Source organism: Triturus cristatus, chromosome 6 (genome assembly GCF_964204655.1).
Source record: "Triturus cristatus chromosome 6, aTriCri1.1, whole genome shotgun sequence".
In the NCBI taxonomy this organism is placed as follows: domain Eukaryota; kingdom Metazoa; phylum Chordata; class Amphibia; order Caudata; family Salamandridae; genus Triturus; species Triturus cristatus.
The window spans coordinates 297,467,310-297,485,232 of NC_140589.1; the positions used below are offsets into that span (position 1 = coordinate 297,467,310).

Consider the following 17,923-nt stretch of genomic DNA (forward strand, 5'->3'; position numbering starts at 1 on the left):
TGCCAGCTTCTATGAGGAGGTATACACTAGCTCCCCCCACATCTCAGGCCTCACTGTCTGCTGACCTCTTGGTTACGCTAGATGTCCCCACCATTTCCCTGCAAGACAGAGAGACCTTCGAGGCGGACATCACAGTAACAGAGGTTCAAAAGACCATCCAAGACGTTCGCTCCGGGAAGGCTATGGGCCCCAACGGGCTTCCCATTGAGCTCTTCAAGCCCATGTCAACTCTATTGGCACCTCACCTGTTAAATTTATACACTGAATACTTTGAATCGGGAGTCCTCCCCGCTGAGGTCCGCATTGCAGCGATTGTAGTCATCCACAAACCGAACAAGCCTGTTGAAGAGTGCAAATCGTATCGCCCCATATCTTTTGACGGTTGAGGCTAAAATCCTGGCCAAACTCCTCGCGAATCGCCTCCTCCACTATATCACTGACCTGGTCCACCCGGATCTATCTGGGTTTATGCCGGGAAGAAACACAGCCCGAAATTTGCATCGTGTGCATGGGGTCCTCGGCAGGCTCCACACCATAGAGGAAGACACAATTCTCTTGTCATTGGATGCCTCTATGGCTTTTGACACATTCGAGAGGGACTTTCTTTTCGCCGTTCTGGCTCGTCTGGGGTTTGGGCCCAAACTAATCCGTTGGATCAGACTATTGTACTCTCACCCTACGGCTCATGTTGTCATTCGTAATCATTGCTCTGCCACTTTTTCGCTCCATCGGGGCACGAGGCAAGGCTGCCCCTTGTCACCGCTACTCTTCACCCTTGTCTGGAACCGCTCGCGGTATGGGTTCGAGGTGACCCAGGGATACGGGGATTTAAGTGGATGCCATACCACGAGGAAAGTATCTCGCTGTATGCCGACGATATCCTTTTATACTTGGCTTCCCCGGTGCGGTCGCTGCGACGGGTGCTCCACATTTTCGGCGGCCACTCTGGATATCCAATAAATTGGTCTAAATCTCAGATATATGCGCTGTGGAGTCCTCCCCAGCGAGCCCTTGGGGCTTTAATATTCCGGTGGCCCCTCAGGGTACCTGGGCCTTTTTGTCACTCCCAACCCCGATCTCTTTTTCTTACACAATTTACTCTGGCCCCAACGTTTCAAATCCGACGCGGTACACTGGCGCTCTCTCCCTCACCCTTCTTGGACGCGCATCCCTGTTCAAAATGTTAGCAATTCCGCGTTTTCTTTATGCCTTACAGAATACCCCTATTCCGATCCCAGATTCTTACTTTTCCCAAATGGACGGGGTATTGAGGGCACTGCTGTGGGAGGGTCATACGCCGCGTGTCGCCATGAACAAGCTTACCATGGGCTGGTATGACAGGGGCATCGGTCTACCCGATCTCAGATTATATTATCAGGTGTCCCAGCTGAGTGTAGTCAATCGCTGGTTGGTTGAACCCCATGATGAGCCTAATTTCCGCGCGGATCATTGGCTCCTGGGACGGGACGGTTATAACAGAGCACTCTACACCAACCCCCGCAAACTTAACTTAACAGGCCCCACGGCGCGCACTGTTGAGATTTGGCATGACGTTACCAAAAGGTTGGGTTGGCATAAGCGCCTGACGAAAGCAAAACCCCTGTGGGAACCGGATATCTTAGGTCATCTAGTACTTGTCCAGGGTTTGAAAATGGGATTTAATCAGAATTTCCACTGTTAGAGACATCTGGGTTAAGGGGAGGCTAGCATCGTTTCAGGAACTCAAAGCAAAATATCAATTGGCGAGACGTTCAGGTACTTGCAGATTAAGCATGCTGTGACCTCCGCCCTGCCGAGCGAGGGCTCCCTCCCTGACTCGTCCCCTCTGGAAGACCGTCTGATGTTGGATCCCATGAACCGCAAGGCCTTCTCGCTTACCTACAATAAACTGGTCAACAACCGCGCTGACCCGATGATGAAACTGAGGGAGAGATGGGAGGGTGATCTGGGAGTCATGGAGGACGACAGGTGGTGAGACGCTCTAGCTTCAACCCGAGAAATAGCCATTCCCATGCGGCTCCTCCAATTCAAGATCCTTCATCGGACATATTTTGATGCCAAACTTTTGTTCAAATTAGGAAGACGCACGATCCGCTCAGTCTCCGACACTGCAATCAGGAGGGTACTTTTCTTCATATCTTATGGGACTGCCCACATATCCAGGACTACTGGGTGGCAATTGTTCATCAACTTGAGAGGACGGGAGGCAAATCCCTGGGGTTATCTTCCCAACTATGCTTACTCAATATCTGGGAGGCGTCCGACCTCTCACATGCTGAACAGACATGGGCCTCTATGGGCTTCATCATCGCGAAAAGGTATATTGCACAACACTGAGGGGTTGCGACGGTCCCGCGCCTGGTCGACTGGGCAAAGGACATGGACACCACCATGGTTGCCGAAAAGTCGGTGTTCAAGGGACGAGGTTGCCCCAAGAAATGGGATCGGAAGTGGGGGAGGTGGAATAAGTACATAGGGGACATCTGCATTTCCCAGACAGTGGAGCTACACAGAGAACGAGAAACACTGATGGCCCAGTTGACGGCAGAAGTGCTGGCCTCGCCCCCTTAGGTGTGGCGTTCTTGTTCTCCCCAGTCCCAACTGCCTGTCGCTATTCGTTTATATTGTATGGGTATCCTGGTTTATTATTGTTGCTGGGGAAATGTATGAGCATATTGTTCTGCGTGGATCCCTATTCCACCACGGGTCGAATGGCATTATGATACTGTATGTATGTATTGGAGGGGGTATTTCTGACAGGGACCTGCCTTTGTATGCACCGGTCTTGGTTTGCGTTAAAATGCAATACAAAGTTAATTTAAAAAAAAAAAATGCAGAAAAAAAAACCAGGTCCCCGAGGGGGAAGAATCCTGGTCTCCTGTGAGACAGCGGACACATAGACCACAAGACTGCCCATAAAGGATAGAAAGAAGGCACAGGCAGAAGCCTGGCGCCAAAAGCCTACACCACCAAAGACCGACACCATCTACCATAATGGAGAACGTCGAGAAGAATACACACACAGTAATGCTACCTAAAGAAGCACCTGTGCCAGAATGGGAGTAAGAACTCACACCCTGAAAACATCTGGGGTGGGCACAGATCCAGTGGTATAAAGGCATAGACCAGAGCCACTCCTTGAGAACTAGGAATATGCACAGGAAGGGGCAAACCGGACCCCATGTCCCGCAAGAAGCAAGGAACCGGAGACCGTGCCAGGGAAGACCTGCCCCCTCCAGGGGTACATGTCCACCGATAGACAGGCAAGACGTGCACAGCGAGGTTGTAGGATCACGCCAGGGTGGCTAAAACCTCTACGGAGGCGGGGATGTATGACTGACCAACCGTAGATAACCAATGGTAACCCTTGGAGAGAAACCAATCCTATGGATCTCACCAGAGGAGACATCCTACAACAGTAGGAAGAGTCAGCTTGCGTCAAAAGTTCCTGGGCAAGGAAGAGTAGCAATACGATCGCCAACAAATACCCCCACGCTTAAAAGCTCCACCTGTGACATGGCAATTGAAGGTAATCTTTCACAACTGACAGGAAAAACTCCAAAGAGACCCTTCATAAATTCCTTGACCAGTCCAATAGACCAGAGACAGAGAGACACGCTATCCCTCGCTCTTTGAAATTTTGAGACTGCTGCCAAGTGGAATTTAAATTAATTGGGGGCTAGGCCTGCTCGTGCCAAGTAGAGCAAGTAAGGTAGAATCTGTTCCGAAGACGATGTAAAAGGGTGTAGATTTGTTTACTTGCACACCAGCAACAGAATAATATGCCCAGGATTTCGCTAAACTTTCTTTGCATTCTTGAGGAATGCTCAAGGAGCCGAAATCATTATCAGGAGGAGACAGACTGATAAATTTAGTGATGGCATCTTTGGATGAACAACTTGTTCATCGAGAGAAGCTTTGGTATAAAAACTTGAGAAGAGGTGGACATTCTGAAAAGGAGAAAAAGCTCTGAACCAAATCTGCACTGGCTATGCCAGTGCTACTAGCATTAAACGGCTTGGATCGTTTTTAGTACCTCAGGCCCTAGGTACCAGGGGAACAATTAACAAGGGACTTGGAGAGTGCTAAAGGTTTTGCCAATTGGGGGAAACGATTGTACAATTTTGTGAAAGAGCTCAGGCCCTGGGGGCCTGGTTAGCAGGAACCCAGTGCACTTCCAGTCAAAATAATATCAGTTACCAGGCAAAAAGTTGGGATGACCATATCAAAAAGTGCTACTTTCCTAAATAATCCCCGCCAAATGAAAGAGGATGAAACTAACCTTTCCCTAGAGTCTTCATCTACTAAGTTGATGAACCTGGAAAGGCCATCTGCTTTGGCATGGTCAGTCCCGGGTCGGTGTGCCAAAGTAAAGTCCATTCCCTGTAGGGAGATGGCCCACCTTAGCAGTTTGGGGTCTCACCTTTCATTTGCATTAGCCATTTGAGAGGCCTTTGGTCAGTTTGAACAAGGAAGGAAGAGCTAAACAAGTATGGCCTAGCTTCTTCGGCGACCAAACCACAGCAAAGGCTTCCCTCTCAATGGCACTCCAACACTGCTCTCTGGGGAATAAGCTCCTGTAAATGAAAGCAACAATTTGGTCATGGCCCTCATCATAGGTTTGGGATAAGACTGCTCCTATCCCATTTTCAGAGGCATACGGCTGCACTATGAAATGCTTTGTATAATCTGAAGCTTTTAGAATGGGTGCTGAGCACATTGCTTCCCTCAGAATGTTGAAAGCCTTTTGACAGCTCACTGTCCAGTTCACTTTCTTTGTCATCTTTTTAGAGGTCAGTTCCTCGAGGGATGCCACAACAGTACCATACCCTCTTACAAACCTCCTCTAATACCCAGTTAAGCCAAGGAATGCCCCGACTTGAGTCTGGGTGGCTGGAGCTACCCAGTCCACAATTGTCTGGATCTTGGGTTCTAAGGATTAAACTTGGCCTCCACCTACAAGATGTCCCAAGTATAACATAAGTATTTGTAAAGCTCACATTCACCCAAGGGAATCTTGGCACTCAAAAACAGGTGTTCATTGTTGCCCAACTCAATGGTACTCATTTTTATCGACCTCGGAAGGATGAAAGGCTGAGTGGACCCACCGGGATTAGAACATGTGACCATGAGGTCGAACACTGGCCCCTACAGTGAGTGCATTAGTCCATTAAGCCACCAGACATGGCTATACATCAGAGCCCTGCCCTATCTGGCACTCGCTTGCCTTGATAGTTAGGCCTGCATTCTACAGAGCCTCAAGAACCTTTCCAATGTGGATCAGGTGATCCTGTCAAGTGGAGCTATAGACCACAATTTAATCAATATATCCTGCACGAAAATACTCTAACCCTGCAAGGACTTTGTTCACCAACCTTTGAAAGGTGGTAGGAGCATTCTTTAATCCAAATGTCATTACTGTAAATTGGTAATGTCCATTTCGGGTTGCGAATGCTTATTTTTCTTTGGCACCAGGGGTCAGACCAATCTGCCAGTATCCTGATGTTAACTCAAAGGTACTGAGAATCCTAGCAGCCCCCAACCTATCAATCAATACATCAGCCCAAAGAATTGGGTGTGCATCTGTTGTGGTCACTAAACTGAGGCCCCTATAACCCACACCAAACCTCAGGTCTGGTTTTCCACCATTGGATTTAGGTTTTGGGACTAAAACAACTGGGCTGGCCCAGGGGCTCTCACAGGGTTCAATGACTCCCAATTCCAGCATCTTGCGGACTTCAGCCTTGATGCTCTCCTTGACTTGGTCAATCTGTCTGTATATTTTATTTTTTCCAGGTAGGCTGTTCCAAGTGTTCACATCAAGGGTATTCCAGCTTGCCCGACTAGGGGTCAGGGAGAAGAGCTCAGAATGCTGGTGCAGGACTTGCCTATAGTCAACCTGCTGTTGGGCAGTGAGGGTGTCTGAAAAGACTAATCCTCCTACTGACCCATCTTTTTCACCCTGGGCTTTGCATTGTGCTCTTGTTTTTGCACACACCCATTCATGTATATCCAGCATGGCTGCATGGGTCTTTATTTTGACCTCAGCCCAAGCGGAGGACTACAGATCATTTCCTAGCAGACAGGCTACAAGGATCGCAGAGGATACCACCAACTTCTTTTGGCAAGTAGCCCCTCTCCATTCTAAGGACACCATTGCCATGAGATGGGATGGACCTTAGTTTGGCAGTCAGCACTGGGGACTGTGAATGTTTCATCAGTCAGACACTGTCCTCCAGATATCAGTTTTTCAGTCACCATAGTGACACTTGCGCCTGTATCCGTCAGTGCTTTAACTCCGATCCCATTTAGATGAGGCTGTTGTCTGGATTTTAACATGTTAATGGGCCAGACCGGCCGGGCAGCTACATCTACCCCAAACTTAAACTACAGTTGCTTCAGTGAGCTCTCAGACATGTTGAGGGCACACATGGGATCCCATCTGGAAAATTACCACTGCATGAGGAACTGCAGGTGCACTAGAGGTGTTCTTTTTGGGACATATAGCCTCTCCAGTTCGGTGCCCATTGGCTTTGCAGTTAAAGCCCCAAGCATTTTTGGGATCCCCGTTCTTATCCAGGTACCCATCCTTGGTCTGTGTATAGTCTCGGGGACCACCATCCTGAACATGTTTTTGGGAGCCTTTAGAGGACTCCATTTGTATATCTTTAGACTGTCACCATCTTTACCCAACAGCCTCTTTCTTTTGGTGACCCCTATCATGAGTTGTCTTGGTTACCCTAGTCTTGACCCAGTGGTCTATCTTTAAAAATTAGACCTAGGTCTACCAAGTACTGATGACATTTTTCAGGAACACAATTACTCAACAGATGTTCCTTCATAATAAGATTATAAAGCCTATTGTAGTTGTGTACCTCGTTACCTTTTAACCAGCCACCTAGTGTTTTGACTGAGTAGTCAACAAAATCTATCCAGGTCTGACCTGGAGTTTTGAGAGTTACCCTGACCTGATCCTGTACTCCACGGTGTACTCCACAGTGGTGAGTTCAAAGCCCTTAATCAGGGTATCCATCATGAGGTTATAGGACTCCGCACCCGTCCCATCCAGTGAGTGTTAGGAGCCTATGCCTGGACTTTCCTGAGAACAGCTCCCAGAGCAGAGAGCCCCAATACCTCTGGCTGAAGTTCCTCATTTTACAAGCCCTCTCAAAGGCTGTAAACCATTTGGTGATATCATCACCCTCTACATATTTAGAGAAAATCCTAGGGTCAAAAGTTTCATGTGACTCCCTATTTAAAATGATGTTGCCACCAGAAATGGGTCCTAAGCCCAACTCCGCTCTTTCCTTTTATATAGCTAAGAGGTTAGCCTCTAGGTCTCTCCACCTGGCTAATTTTTGAAGATCAGCATCTTCACGGTCTAATTCTTCTGGGATACCATTAGAAGTACTTTCAGTGGTATTGCTATCAGTAGGATTACCCCCACCCCATCATACCAACCCTACACCTTCCCTTGCACCCAACCCCCCCCCCCACCTTACTTGATGTCTTATCAGTTTCCGATGACATTTTGTGTGATTTTACCTTCTTTGAGGATTCTTCATCTGAGGTAATATCGTCATTTTTACGCTTTCTGGTAGGTGAAGCTGGACTCCAAGGTCTTTTTCTTCTGTGATGACAGAAGTAGTCTTACCTCTCTATCCTTCAACATTTGAGCAGAAAAAGGTCCTGCAACGCTTACTTTATTTAGGTTTGTGATGATGATATAAACAGTAGAGACATTCTTTAGAAGGATCCTCTATAGAAAGTCTTGGTTTCCCACAAGACTTACAAGATCCAAGCAATCATGTTTCAGACCCCCTCTAACATGGTGTATTAGTCAGGGAAAAAACACCAGGCGTTACCTCAAATCTGCTTGAAGAGCCAAATTTGAAAAATCTGAAGAGAAAAGTCAAAGATTGACTGAATCACTGCAGACTAAGGGGGGACAATTCCTCAAACAAAACTTGCGGTTAGAAATTTGAAATATGGTAGCCTGCAAGGGAAGAGTGGTTGAGGGACTGCTCTGATTGGCCGGGTTTAGTTTCTTTTAAAACAATTTGAATTAGTTAACAATGTCACTTCATTTTGCCTACTGTTCTTAATGCTCGCCATGTACAGGTTATAACTAAAACAATTGGACTCCACCATGACATCTATGAAAGATTCAATACTGGAGAATGCAGAAAATCATTCCTTTAAATCAGTTGCATCATAACTTCCCATATAGCAAAATAGGTCAAATACAAAATTTAACATGAAGCAGTAAAGCCTTTTAGTTAGACATTCCATTTACCTCCCCAAAACCTAAAAAAAACACTTAACCCCATATTATGAGCGTCAGTAATTCCTTGTTCCGGCTATAACAAGTTGATCCCCCACAAAGTGATATGGAGTGGGGAATAACATGCAAAAATGGGTGTTACCACACAGATTTTCATATGTAAACTTGTAATCTCAATCATATTTCAGGGGGGTCTAGTCCACTTGATTCTACCCGGTGCATGTGTGTCCAAACTTCTAGGTAGCATCATTTGAAACAGCTTTGGCTGTTATCAGCCAAAATGGAACGGAGACCAATGAACTGACCAGACATTATATTGACCTTTTCTTAATTAACTGAAGGAAAAGCAACTTACCTCCCCATAACTGTCAAATTGTTTGTTGTGAGATTTTTTTCCAGTTCCACCAAAGCCAAATCCAAATTTGTCAGTTCCTAAATTAGATAGGTTTATTATTCTCAATGTTTATACTCAACTATTCAGAAAAACAGATGGAAATGAATGGACACACAATCACAGTTAGAGTAACGCAGGGCAACATTATGGACTTGCCACTAAGGAGAGTAGATTCTGAGGGAAGTTGCGTGCAAAGACTGAGGAATCTAAAGGACTGCATTGAAAAAAAACTGTGCACATATTTAGTAGGAATTTAGTTTTGTCATTTTTCTGGTTTTCAGATGAAGGAAGACCAAAACATGAGCCATAGGGACCAATCTAAGCAATCCCTTCCCACCAACATGATCTAATTGCAGAGCATGGGCATACTGCCATTTCTATCCACCTTGTTTAGGTCTCGCCTATCAAACAGCACAAGCTGTTTGCAAAAAGACCCACATTCAGCCTAAAGTGAGATTAGAGCCTGACCGTTGCTTACCATTAGATGGCTATATTGTCACTCTCATCTACTTGTGTAGGAACATGCCCATTTTGAAATGGTCCCCCCTCTTTTTGCCTGGCATAAGATGCCATTTCAACAGAAGTGCACGGAGTTCCTGCTATCCAGGTCTCAGTGCCAGATATCTTTTCCTAAAACTGTACAATTGTTGCCCCAATAGGCAATACCTTTAGTACCCTCTGTATGTCCCTAGTAAATGGTATCCTTTGTACCTAGGGCAGGGAAGCTAAAGAGGGTCTCTAGGGGCTGCAGCATGTATTGTGCCACCCTAAGAGTCCCCTAAACACCAGCATGCAAACTGCCGTTGCAGGATGCGTGCAATGGTGCAGAGAAAAGTGAAGACATGACATGGTGAACCTCTAGTATGCCATGCCTAGACACTGAATGCGGTATAGGTAAGTCACCCCTACAGCAGGCCTTACAGCCCAAAGGCAGGGTGCACTATACTATGTGTGGATATATCCCATGAGCAGATATGCCCCTGAGATATCCAAGTCGATTCTTAGTTATTACAAGTGAACAGGGAAGCCATTTTGAGAATATTTGCTGGACACTGGTGTTTACGAGTTCCCCAGCTACATGATGGCTTCAATGCAACTAGAGAAGTTGGGTATCAAATATCTCATATTAATAAGCCCATATGGATTACAGTGATGGATTTATTAATACAAGCACCCAGAGGGTACCTTAGATGTGCCTGCTGAAAATCTACCAACTAATAGTGTACTGGATGACAGGTGCAGGCCAGCCTGTCACCACAGACAGGTTTCTGACCCCCTGCAGGTAAGACATGGCAGTAAGGCTTAGCCTCTCTGCTACTGCGTCCCATATTGTTAAAGTGAAGCTTACTGGATTAGATAGGTATGCATTCTGAGGAGTCTTACATTTTGTACACCAAATCACATACCACAAGGGTTTACCTACTACTGCCTTGTCCAAGGTCATCCATATCTTCTTAGATTCGGATTTAGACTATTCAGTTTGGCTGCTGCATAGCACATACAGCGGTTTGAGTTTGCTAGGCCCACCTCTAGGTATGGCTTGTTTGGGACACTAGACTAGGAACCTATCCAGAAAGATCACAACATTCCTTTCTGTAAAAGATTAAAGAAGTCTTTATCTACCAAAATGGGGCGAGCCCGAGTCATGTAAACAACTCCAGGAAGCACGTTCATTTTAATAGTTTTGCTACAAACCATCCATGATAACTGCCCACGTTCAATTTTAAAACCTTTGGTTGGACTAACTGTCTAAGACGAATACAGTATAAGGCATATGCATATGACCAGCTAGTGGTTTAGTCAGATGACTAGAAGTTTTCCCAAATGTATAAATGATGTATGTTGGGATGGGAATATTCCCTGCATGGTAAACATTTGTGTTCTCCTGTCCAAAGTGCCCGAATGCATATGAAACTGGTACCCTGACTTATCTTTTGGCCCTTGGTCCTATTCGCAGGGGCTTAAGCCTCTGCCTGGTAATGTAAGAGCTAGGGCAGGTACTGGGCCCTCAAGGGGGTGCACAAAGCATCTTTGCATTGAAGGTAGTGGACTATTGTCCATGACCTGGGTATTTTATTTCAGCATTTATAGTGTTTACAGCCCCTATGCGGCGTGCTAAAGCACTTGTCTACAGTAGTAGTATGCTAAACCATGTAGGGTGTGTGGTTTGGTTTGTGTGGTTTGAGGGATGTTGTTTTTGCCTTGATCCTATGTGGAAATTGTTTCCAAGTCGTGCGTGATGACCACAGAGCTGCGGTGATCATGTTATCAGACGCAGCATGTAGCAGTGTGTTGGAAGGTGTGTAAGCGACAGACGTGCAGGATACAGCTAGCTTTGAACAGCTTTGCAGGTGCCATTGATGGTATTTGGACTGGGTGGTCCAATCTGAGGGAGAAAAGTGGAGAGATCTGTTGGGATTTACATTTGTATTATTATCCCCTATCTGAGGGTCTATATGAGATGAATAGAAGGGGTCAGACTGTATAGATATTTGGGACCTGGTGCGAATGGATCATATAAAGGTCCTCCTCAATTGTCCAGTAACATGAAACAGATCTCTTCAGTTACTTCATGCCAGTTTATCTGGTGAGGTTTGGCTGGACAGTGCTAGTGATGGACATCTCTCATTGCAGATATGCTTTATGTGAATTTAATACGTATAATTTACAATTTGTTGATGACAGTGGTGTATTATGGTTTTAGTATTCTAGTGTGCCATAACTCTGCTATATAGAAGGACATAATTATATAATGCTGCAGTGAACCGTAAGTCAGCCCTTTCTTTGCTTACCTGCATAATGAAAGCAGTTTGCTGGTTGCGCTGTTCGCAATTCAAGGGTTAGAAGCGGAGGACTGCACTTGAGGGTGTGACTGTTTCTTGGCTCCGTTGCCTGGATGCTGGATGGGCAGTCATCCAGGAAGTAGCCAGGTTTTCAAGTGTCATTGGAAGTGTATATGGTCCTGAGTGCTCCTAATACTGCCTGGTCTGGAGTTCCAGAGCTTGGTGGCTTGTACTGAAAAGGCAGTGCTTTCTACGGATTTTTTGTGTGAAGGTGGCATGATTGATAAGTGATGCAAGTCTGGAGCACAGTGTTCTGTTTGGTTTGTATTGTTTGAATTAAATTTTTAGGTATAGTGGTCCTTTTCCTTGAGAGGCTCTATGAATACTGAAGAGTGCTTTGCACATGGCCCTTCTAGCTATAGGTAGCCAGTGGAGCAAGTACAAGACTGAAATCTGTTCTCTAAGATGAAGACGAGGAAGCAGCATTTTGGATGAGTTGTATTTTGCTTATAATAGATGCAGGTGTGCCAAGGAATAGGCTGTAGGCACAGTCAAGTTTGGAGATTGCGAGCGTGATGACAGCTTTCAGTTTGTTAGTATGCAAGGTATGAGAAGATGTGAAGTAGTGTTTTCATTGTTTAGAATACACTGTGACGTTGTTAGCAAGCGTTATCAAGGATAGGTCTGAATCCATGGTTACGCCTAGGTTTCCAACTTCTCTTGATGTTGTTGGAGGGGCTGTTTTGCCATTGTCTGCATGTCAATCTTGGTCTAGGAGGTATGGAGCTTAACATTTTTTTTTATAATCTGTGTGTTCATGGCAAAAAGTTAGCCATCAAGTTCTGAATTGTAGAGGTCTTCGAGGCAATCACTTTTTTGGGTGCCATCTGCATAATTTTAACAGGTGAGTTTGTATGAATTAATCAGATTTGGTAAGCGGTTAGGTAGATGTTGAATAATAGAGGGGCTATTTACCCTGAGGAAGGCCAGTGTTGTGTGTGAGGAGATGCAAAAAGGGGGTGGGTAGACTACACCTTGTGAGAAAAGAAGCAATCCATTTTAAAGCATTTTCATAGATTCCAATATCGTTACGTCCTTGCAGTAGCATGTGGTGGTAGAAGATGTCAAAGGGAGCTGATAAATCCAGATGTAATATGGCAGCTACTCAATTTTGGTCTACTGTGAGTTTTAGATCGCCTTCGATGGAGATGACTGATGACCATACCTTTGCCTAGTCTGAAACCAGACTGCTGGCCTGATAGTAAGCCATAATGTTCGGTAAAGTGAAAAGGATGTAGCCTAACGGCTAGGGCGACTGATCTCAAATCTGGGGAACCGGGTTCGAGTCTCGGCAATGACGCTCAACATCAGGTGATCCTGGGCAAATCGCTTAATCTCCTCGTGCCTAACAAAAATGAATGTTCCCTTGTATAACGCAACTGGTGCTCATGTAAAGCGCTCTGATACCCGATGCCTTCGTGTCAAGTTTGCGCTATATAAAACAAAAAAAAGGCGTATAGTTGAGTAAACACTGCTTTCTCAAAACTTTTTTTCCAAAGAATGGGTCCATCATGGTGTCACGTGGCTCATGAGTACACTGTTTTTTTCCCCACTAACTTAACATGAACGGGCTGCAGCTTGCCTGCGGCTTTTGCGCTTGTTACTACATGTCTTTATTTTTGCAATAATTTCGAAGACTGCTTTCACACGAGAATGCATCGCTGTGTTCTCTCTGCATGTTCCAGGGATTTTGCCTGAAAATTATGTGCAAGGTCAAACTAAAATGCCCCTTGTTATTTTGATCTGGCCAGGCGTTAGCCCTTAGACAAAACATACCGATGCAGCTGCCTTGGCAAACGCACTCTGGTCATATTAGAATACACTAATAGGTAGCACACACTTGGAGAGGGACCTTTCCAGGGAGAAGAGCGAGACAGCACCTATGATGTAGAACTAATCTCTATAGGCTAAGGTATGGAGTCTGATGACAAAGCCCAGAGATCTTCTATTATATAATAATACTGCTTCTTAGCATGAGGAGGGAGGTCTCCCTTCATGATATATGGACTAGCTGCTATTCTGACTGTATTTGTACTATGCATTTTCCTGCTTGTTGTGGCATGTATACTCCAAGTTAGGGCACGTTAGTTAAAATAAATATATTAAAACTACTCCGTGTGTCTGTCAGATCTTATTGTGGACAAAATATAAGAGTGGGAGCGAAAGGGTGTGTCTTGTTACCGCGATGCCCGAGAGATCTGGGAGTTTTGTGTTCTGGGGTGTCTAATCATTTGTTTCTCTGTGAGTGAGTAGGAGAGCAAGTGAAACACTATAGCTAGTCAGTGCTCGACTCATGGGTACTAAGGTGGTAGGAAGACCCAGTCCCTATACACCAAGGTCCCATAATCCTGCGCATAGTTCTGTGTTTGTGCAGAATCCCTGCAACAATGGTAAAGCAGTGGAGGCAGCGTACTGTGTTTTGTGAATCTGTATAGTTTGCCCAGCATGTTTTCTCTGTGTAAGCGAGAGTGCAGCATACAGGCAGCTCAGTTATAAAATTTTGCTCTTCCATAAAACCTAGAACCTTGTACCGATATCACATGTGCACGTCAAGGACGCAAGTATGCAGTGTGTTCAAATGCATGGTGGCAGGGTTCGGTCTCGTGCAAGTACTGGCACCAGTAGGATCTATTTCGGATGAACCTGGTTTAGCATGACGTAAGATGGAGGAAGAGGATTGCTTCCCCCAACAGTGGAAGCGTACTGCCTGCATTTCTGTAGCTGGATGGTAGAAACCCAAACACTGAAGTAGGGGGAAGGAAATGGGGCCAAAATTAGAACTTCCATGAGTTCCTCATTAGCATAGCACTGCTGATTAGTTCATTTTAAGCACTGCCATTTAGTAAATTGCAGGGTTGAGTGGTGGGACTGAAGATTCTGGTGTTCAAGTTAAGGAAATTCTTAGGCAGGGCCTGACGTTTTGCCCATTTTGGATTATTGCTTCAGGAAGGATATCGACAGCTAGGTGCAAAGATCACACTTCAGTGTGACCCTGTTTTGGATAAACGCTGCTTGACACCTGCCCTCATTCTACCTGCTGTGTGAACCATCACTTCGGACAAAGGCTGTGTCTGGAGACCAGACTGAAAATTACATCTGAAAACAAACCAACACAAACTGGTTGCGAAGCCTGAGAGAGTGGATCCACATCCCCAGTCTGGATAATGTACATAGAGGTGGGATCCAAACCACCCCAATTTGTTCCAGTTCTACATTTTTCTTGAGCAAGGAACGGAGTGCTCCACAGAGTACTTATAGAGCTGCTGTTGTGCAACCATGGTTGGTTCCTGGTAGGCAGCTAGACTTTACTAGATATGGGATATCACTTGAAGTTTGAACCTTATGCTGGAAGAGCTGTGAATTTAGCTGCTGAGAGGGGAAAAGTGTGTGCCTGGCCCTGCAGGAGTAGAGTCTGCACAGTAGATGCCCAGTTCCTGGTGTGCGCAACAACTAGAGAAAGCAGACTTTTCCAAAAGCATGAAGCCAAGAGTGACAGTGACATGAAGAGATTCCTCTGGTGGCTCTGTGCTATTTCCATATAAGCTGCATTTAAGACTGCACCTTTTGCATCACCGTCCAGCTAGTAGTCCTAATCAGCACGAAAGGTGGCTCTACGGCAGGATTCATTACTGCTTGCTCGCGTTCACCATTATTCATTCCGGTTGTCATTTGATTAAGACGCTGTCCAGAGGACTTAAACAAAATCCCCTTTATATCAAGTTTGACGTTGATCGATGGCTGTCATAAATTAAGACGCTCACAGGAGGAGTCCTTCCTAATTCCCGATTGACGTTGACTTCGCTCTCGGCTGAGCTTCACAGCCAGCCCCTGATAATTACCTTCAAGAACTCGATTGGATGAGCGATTCTTTCCATACCGTGCCAACTTCAAGGCCCGCCTAGACTGTCCGTTAGGTTGCCATTGTGTAGCTTTAGTCCTGATGAAGACCCGCATGACTATCTAGGATCGCTTTTATAGGGTTGAAACGTCGAAATTACTGAGGCCCAGTTCAAGACCTTGTTTCATAACAAATTTAAGTCATCTTTGGAAACATTGTCATTGCCTTTCTTTATACTGGCCTGTTTTACTATGTACATATATTGTTTCTAATCACTGTGTATATATCACGCATCAATTGTGTCACATATGTCACTATGTCACTTTCACGAATTCACTTTAATGCTTACACTTTTGGCAGCCTTCCTTTGCTAAAAAGTAGTATATGGGTGCTAATATAAATGATGGAATTTATATATAAAAAATATCTTATCACCCGACATATCTGACTCTACGCTAGTTTGTGCGTTTGTTTGCTTTTCATGTGTTCTGTCTCAATATAATTTATTTTTTTGTCGATTGATATATTCAGTTTTCTGTTAAATGTTTTTGTAAAGCAAAGTAATTGTGTGGTTTTACCCGACAGAACAATTTTACTTTATATAACTAATCAGCATGAAGGCACAAATATCAGAGGGCACCAATGTTAGGAAATCAGCCCAGAGGCCGCAACTGCCACACCAAGAAGTTGATGTAGCCAGTCAAAAGGGTTGCAGCTGCTGAGACAGGGTGTTGCTGCACAGCCCGTCCAACTGATTACCTCTGCAATCGTTTTCCCTGAAAGAGGCTGCCAGTGTCTTACAACTAGGAATAGCTGCTGCCACAAGGGCAGGATCAACTCCACTACTGCCTATACTTTTAAAGAGGCCAGCGGGCCAGCAGGTGAAAAACACAGGGCCTTACCTGCTCTAGGAACTAGAGACTAAACACATTCAAATAAGTGTGCCACACACACTAAAGCTTTGTGAAAAGAAGGGAATTACAACTTGGATGTAGTTCTGTTTTTGGTTATGCTATTAAATGACTTCCTATCTACATAAAAGAGATGCACCAGGATGAACAGTAGTTTATTGTATCTGTTGGTCGATTGTTGAGTTCTGAACTTTTGTCCCCTCCACCCCACCAAACTAGCTGCATAAGAAACCTGTGACTGCTTAATATCCCCGAGTATTGTACTAGCACAGTTTGGAAAAGCATTAGTAGAATGTACCCCAGGACATCAAATGCCTTCAACTACCACCGTTGAGACCCAGTAGCCCCAATCTGACCTGTGGCACCCTAAATGGCAACCTATGAACAAACATGTATACACTACGATGATTTAATGAGCAAACTGGAGAAAATATTTTTACACATAAAAACAAAATGTTTCCATTAAGTTCTTAATTATGCTAAAAGTTATAACTATCATTGTATGCTGTGTTGTGCATTTTTAATTGGCCTGTCATTGGATCAACCGCTTTTACACATGTGTAAGGAATAGTATTAATCCATTAACATCTTTAACAGAGGCTAAAGAAAAAGCAGTACATTTGTAGATTTTAAGTGCTGATTTTTCATGCAATCATAACTCGGCTAGAAAATATCCGAGTCACAAGTCACATCCTTGATATTTGCAATACACAAGGTTCTTTAGACATGCTCTGCACTTTTTTTGTGTTTTCACATTTGCAAGTTTGTTGCACCATATTAGACAACTGGAAAATTACTATTCCAAAAGACCAAACATGAACAGAGTTCCAGACTGCCTCATCATTTAACTTTATTTTATTGGAAAATACTCACCCAGGTCCAAAGAAGCCTGCGCTGCTGACCACCCAACTCTGCACAAACCCTGATCATGGCAAGATACCTCATAGTAATATTTTCCTATAGAAGCAATGAATAATAGCGGAGATGATATACACAACAATAAATTAATGCATATTCTTTCAAAACAGTAAAAAAATCTCTTTATGGTGCTTTCTGGAATAAGCTACTCTTTACGGATGGATAGAAGTAATGCAGGAATAGCCATACACAACTACTGCACTATATTCCCATAAGGGAGGTAGAAAAGAAAAGCTATGAATCTGGGAAAGACACCCTCACTGGTGAACAACTGCTACAAAAGAAAAAGGGGCTCATCCAGAAAGGTGTCCGTCACAGATACATAACCTGGGATAGATCACAAAGCAGAACTTGACCAAATGGAGAAAAAGAAATTCTCTTGAAGACCAGAGATTGGTTTAACAGGATTTCACATTCACCAGCAGTAGATAAATCGCAGGGGAATTTCCTGCATTTGCTTTGACAGGGTCCATACATAATTTTAAGGATTTACAGCAATTCACCATCTTAGCAACGTATTACAAATATCTGAATCATTTCTAGGTAGCAAAACAAATCCAGAAGAGCCCATGTGTTGTTAAGGCAAACCAACAGATGACATAGCCACTTAATAAATGCAATGTGTAACCACCTTTGCTAAAGTTAAACAAAGTGGCATATTTTCTTAACAAGGAAGCTTATGCCAAACAAATACAGGGCACAATGTAAAACAGTTTATTTGATACTGGTTGGATA

The 17,923-nt window shown here is 44.5% G+C and overlaps 1 protein-coding gene across 1 annotated transcript in view; it reads right to left on the reverse strand.

Moving 5' to 3' along the window:
• The window catches only part of DDX1 (DEAD-box helicase 1), a 287,219-nt gene that overhangs the window by 166,767 nt on the left and 102,529 nt on the right, over window positions 1-17,923 (reverse strand). Inside the window, exons 8-9 of the mRNA XM_085610667.1 lie at window positions 17,144-17,227; window positions 8,640-8,716 (exon numbers count right to left, since the gene is read on the reverse strand). Coding sequence (XP_085466793.1) covers window positions 8,640-8,716; window positions 17,144-17,227 — 161 coding nt within the window. The remainder of the gene's footprint in view (window positions 1-8,639; window positions 8,717-17,143; window positions 17,228-17,923) is intronic.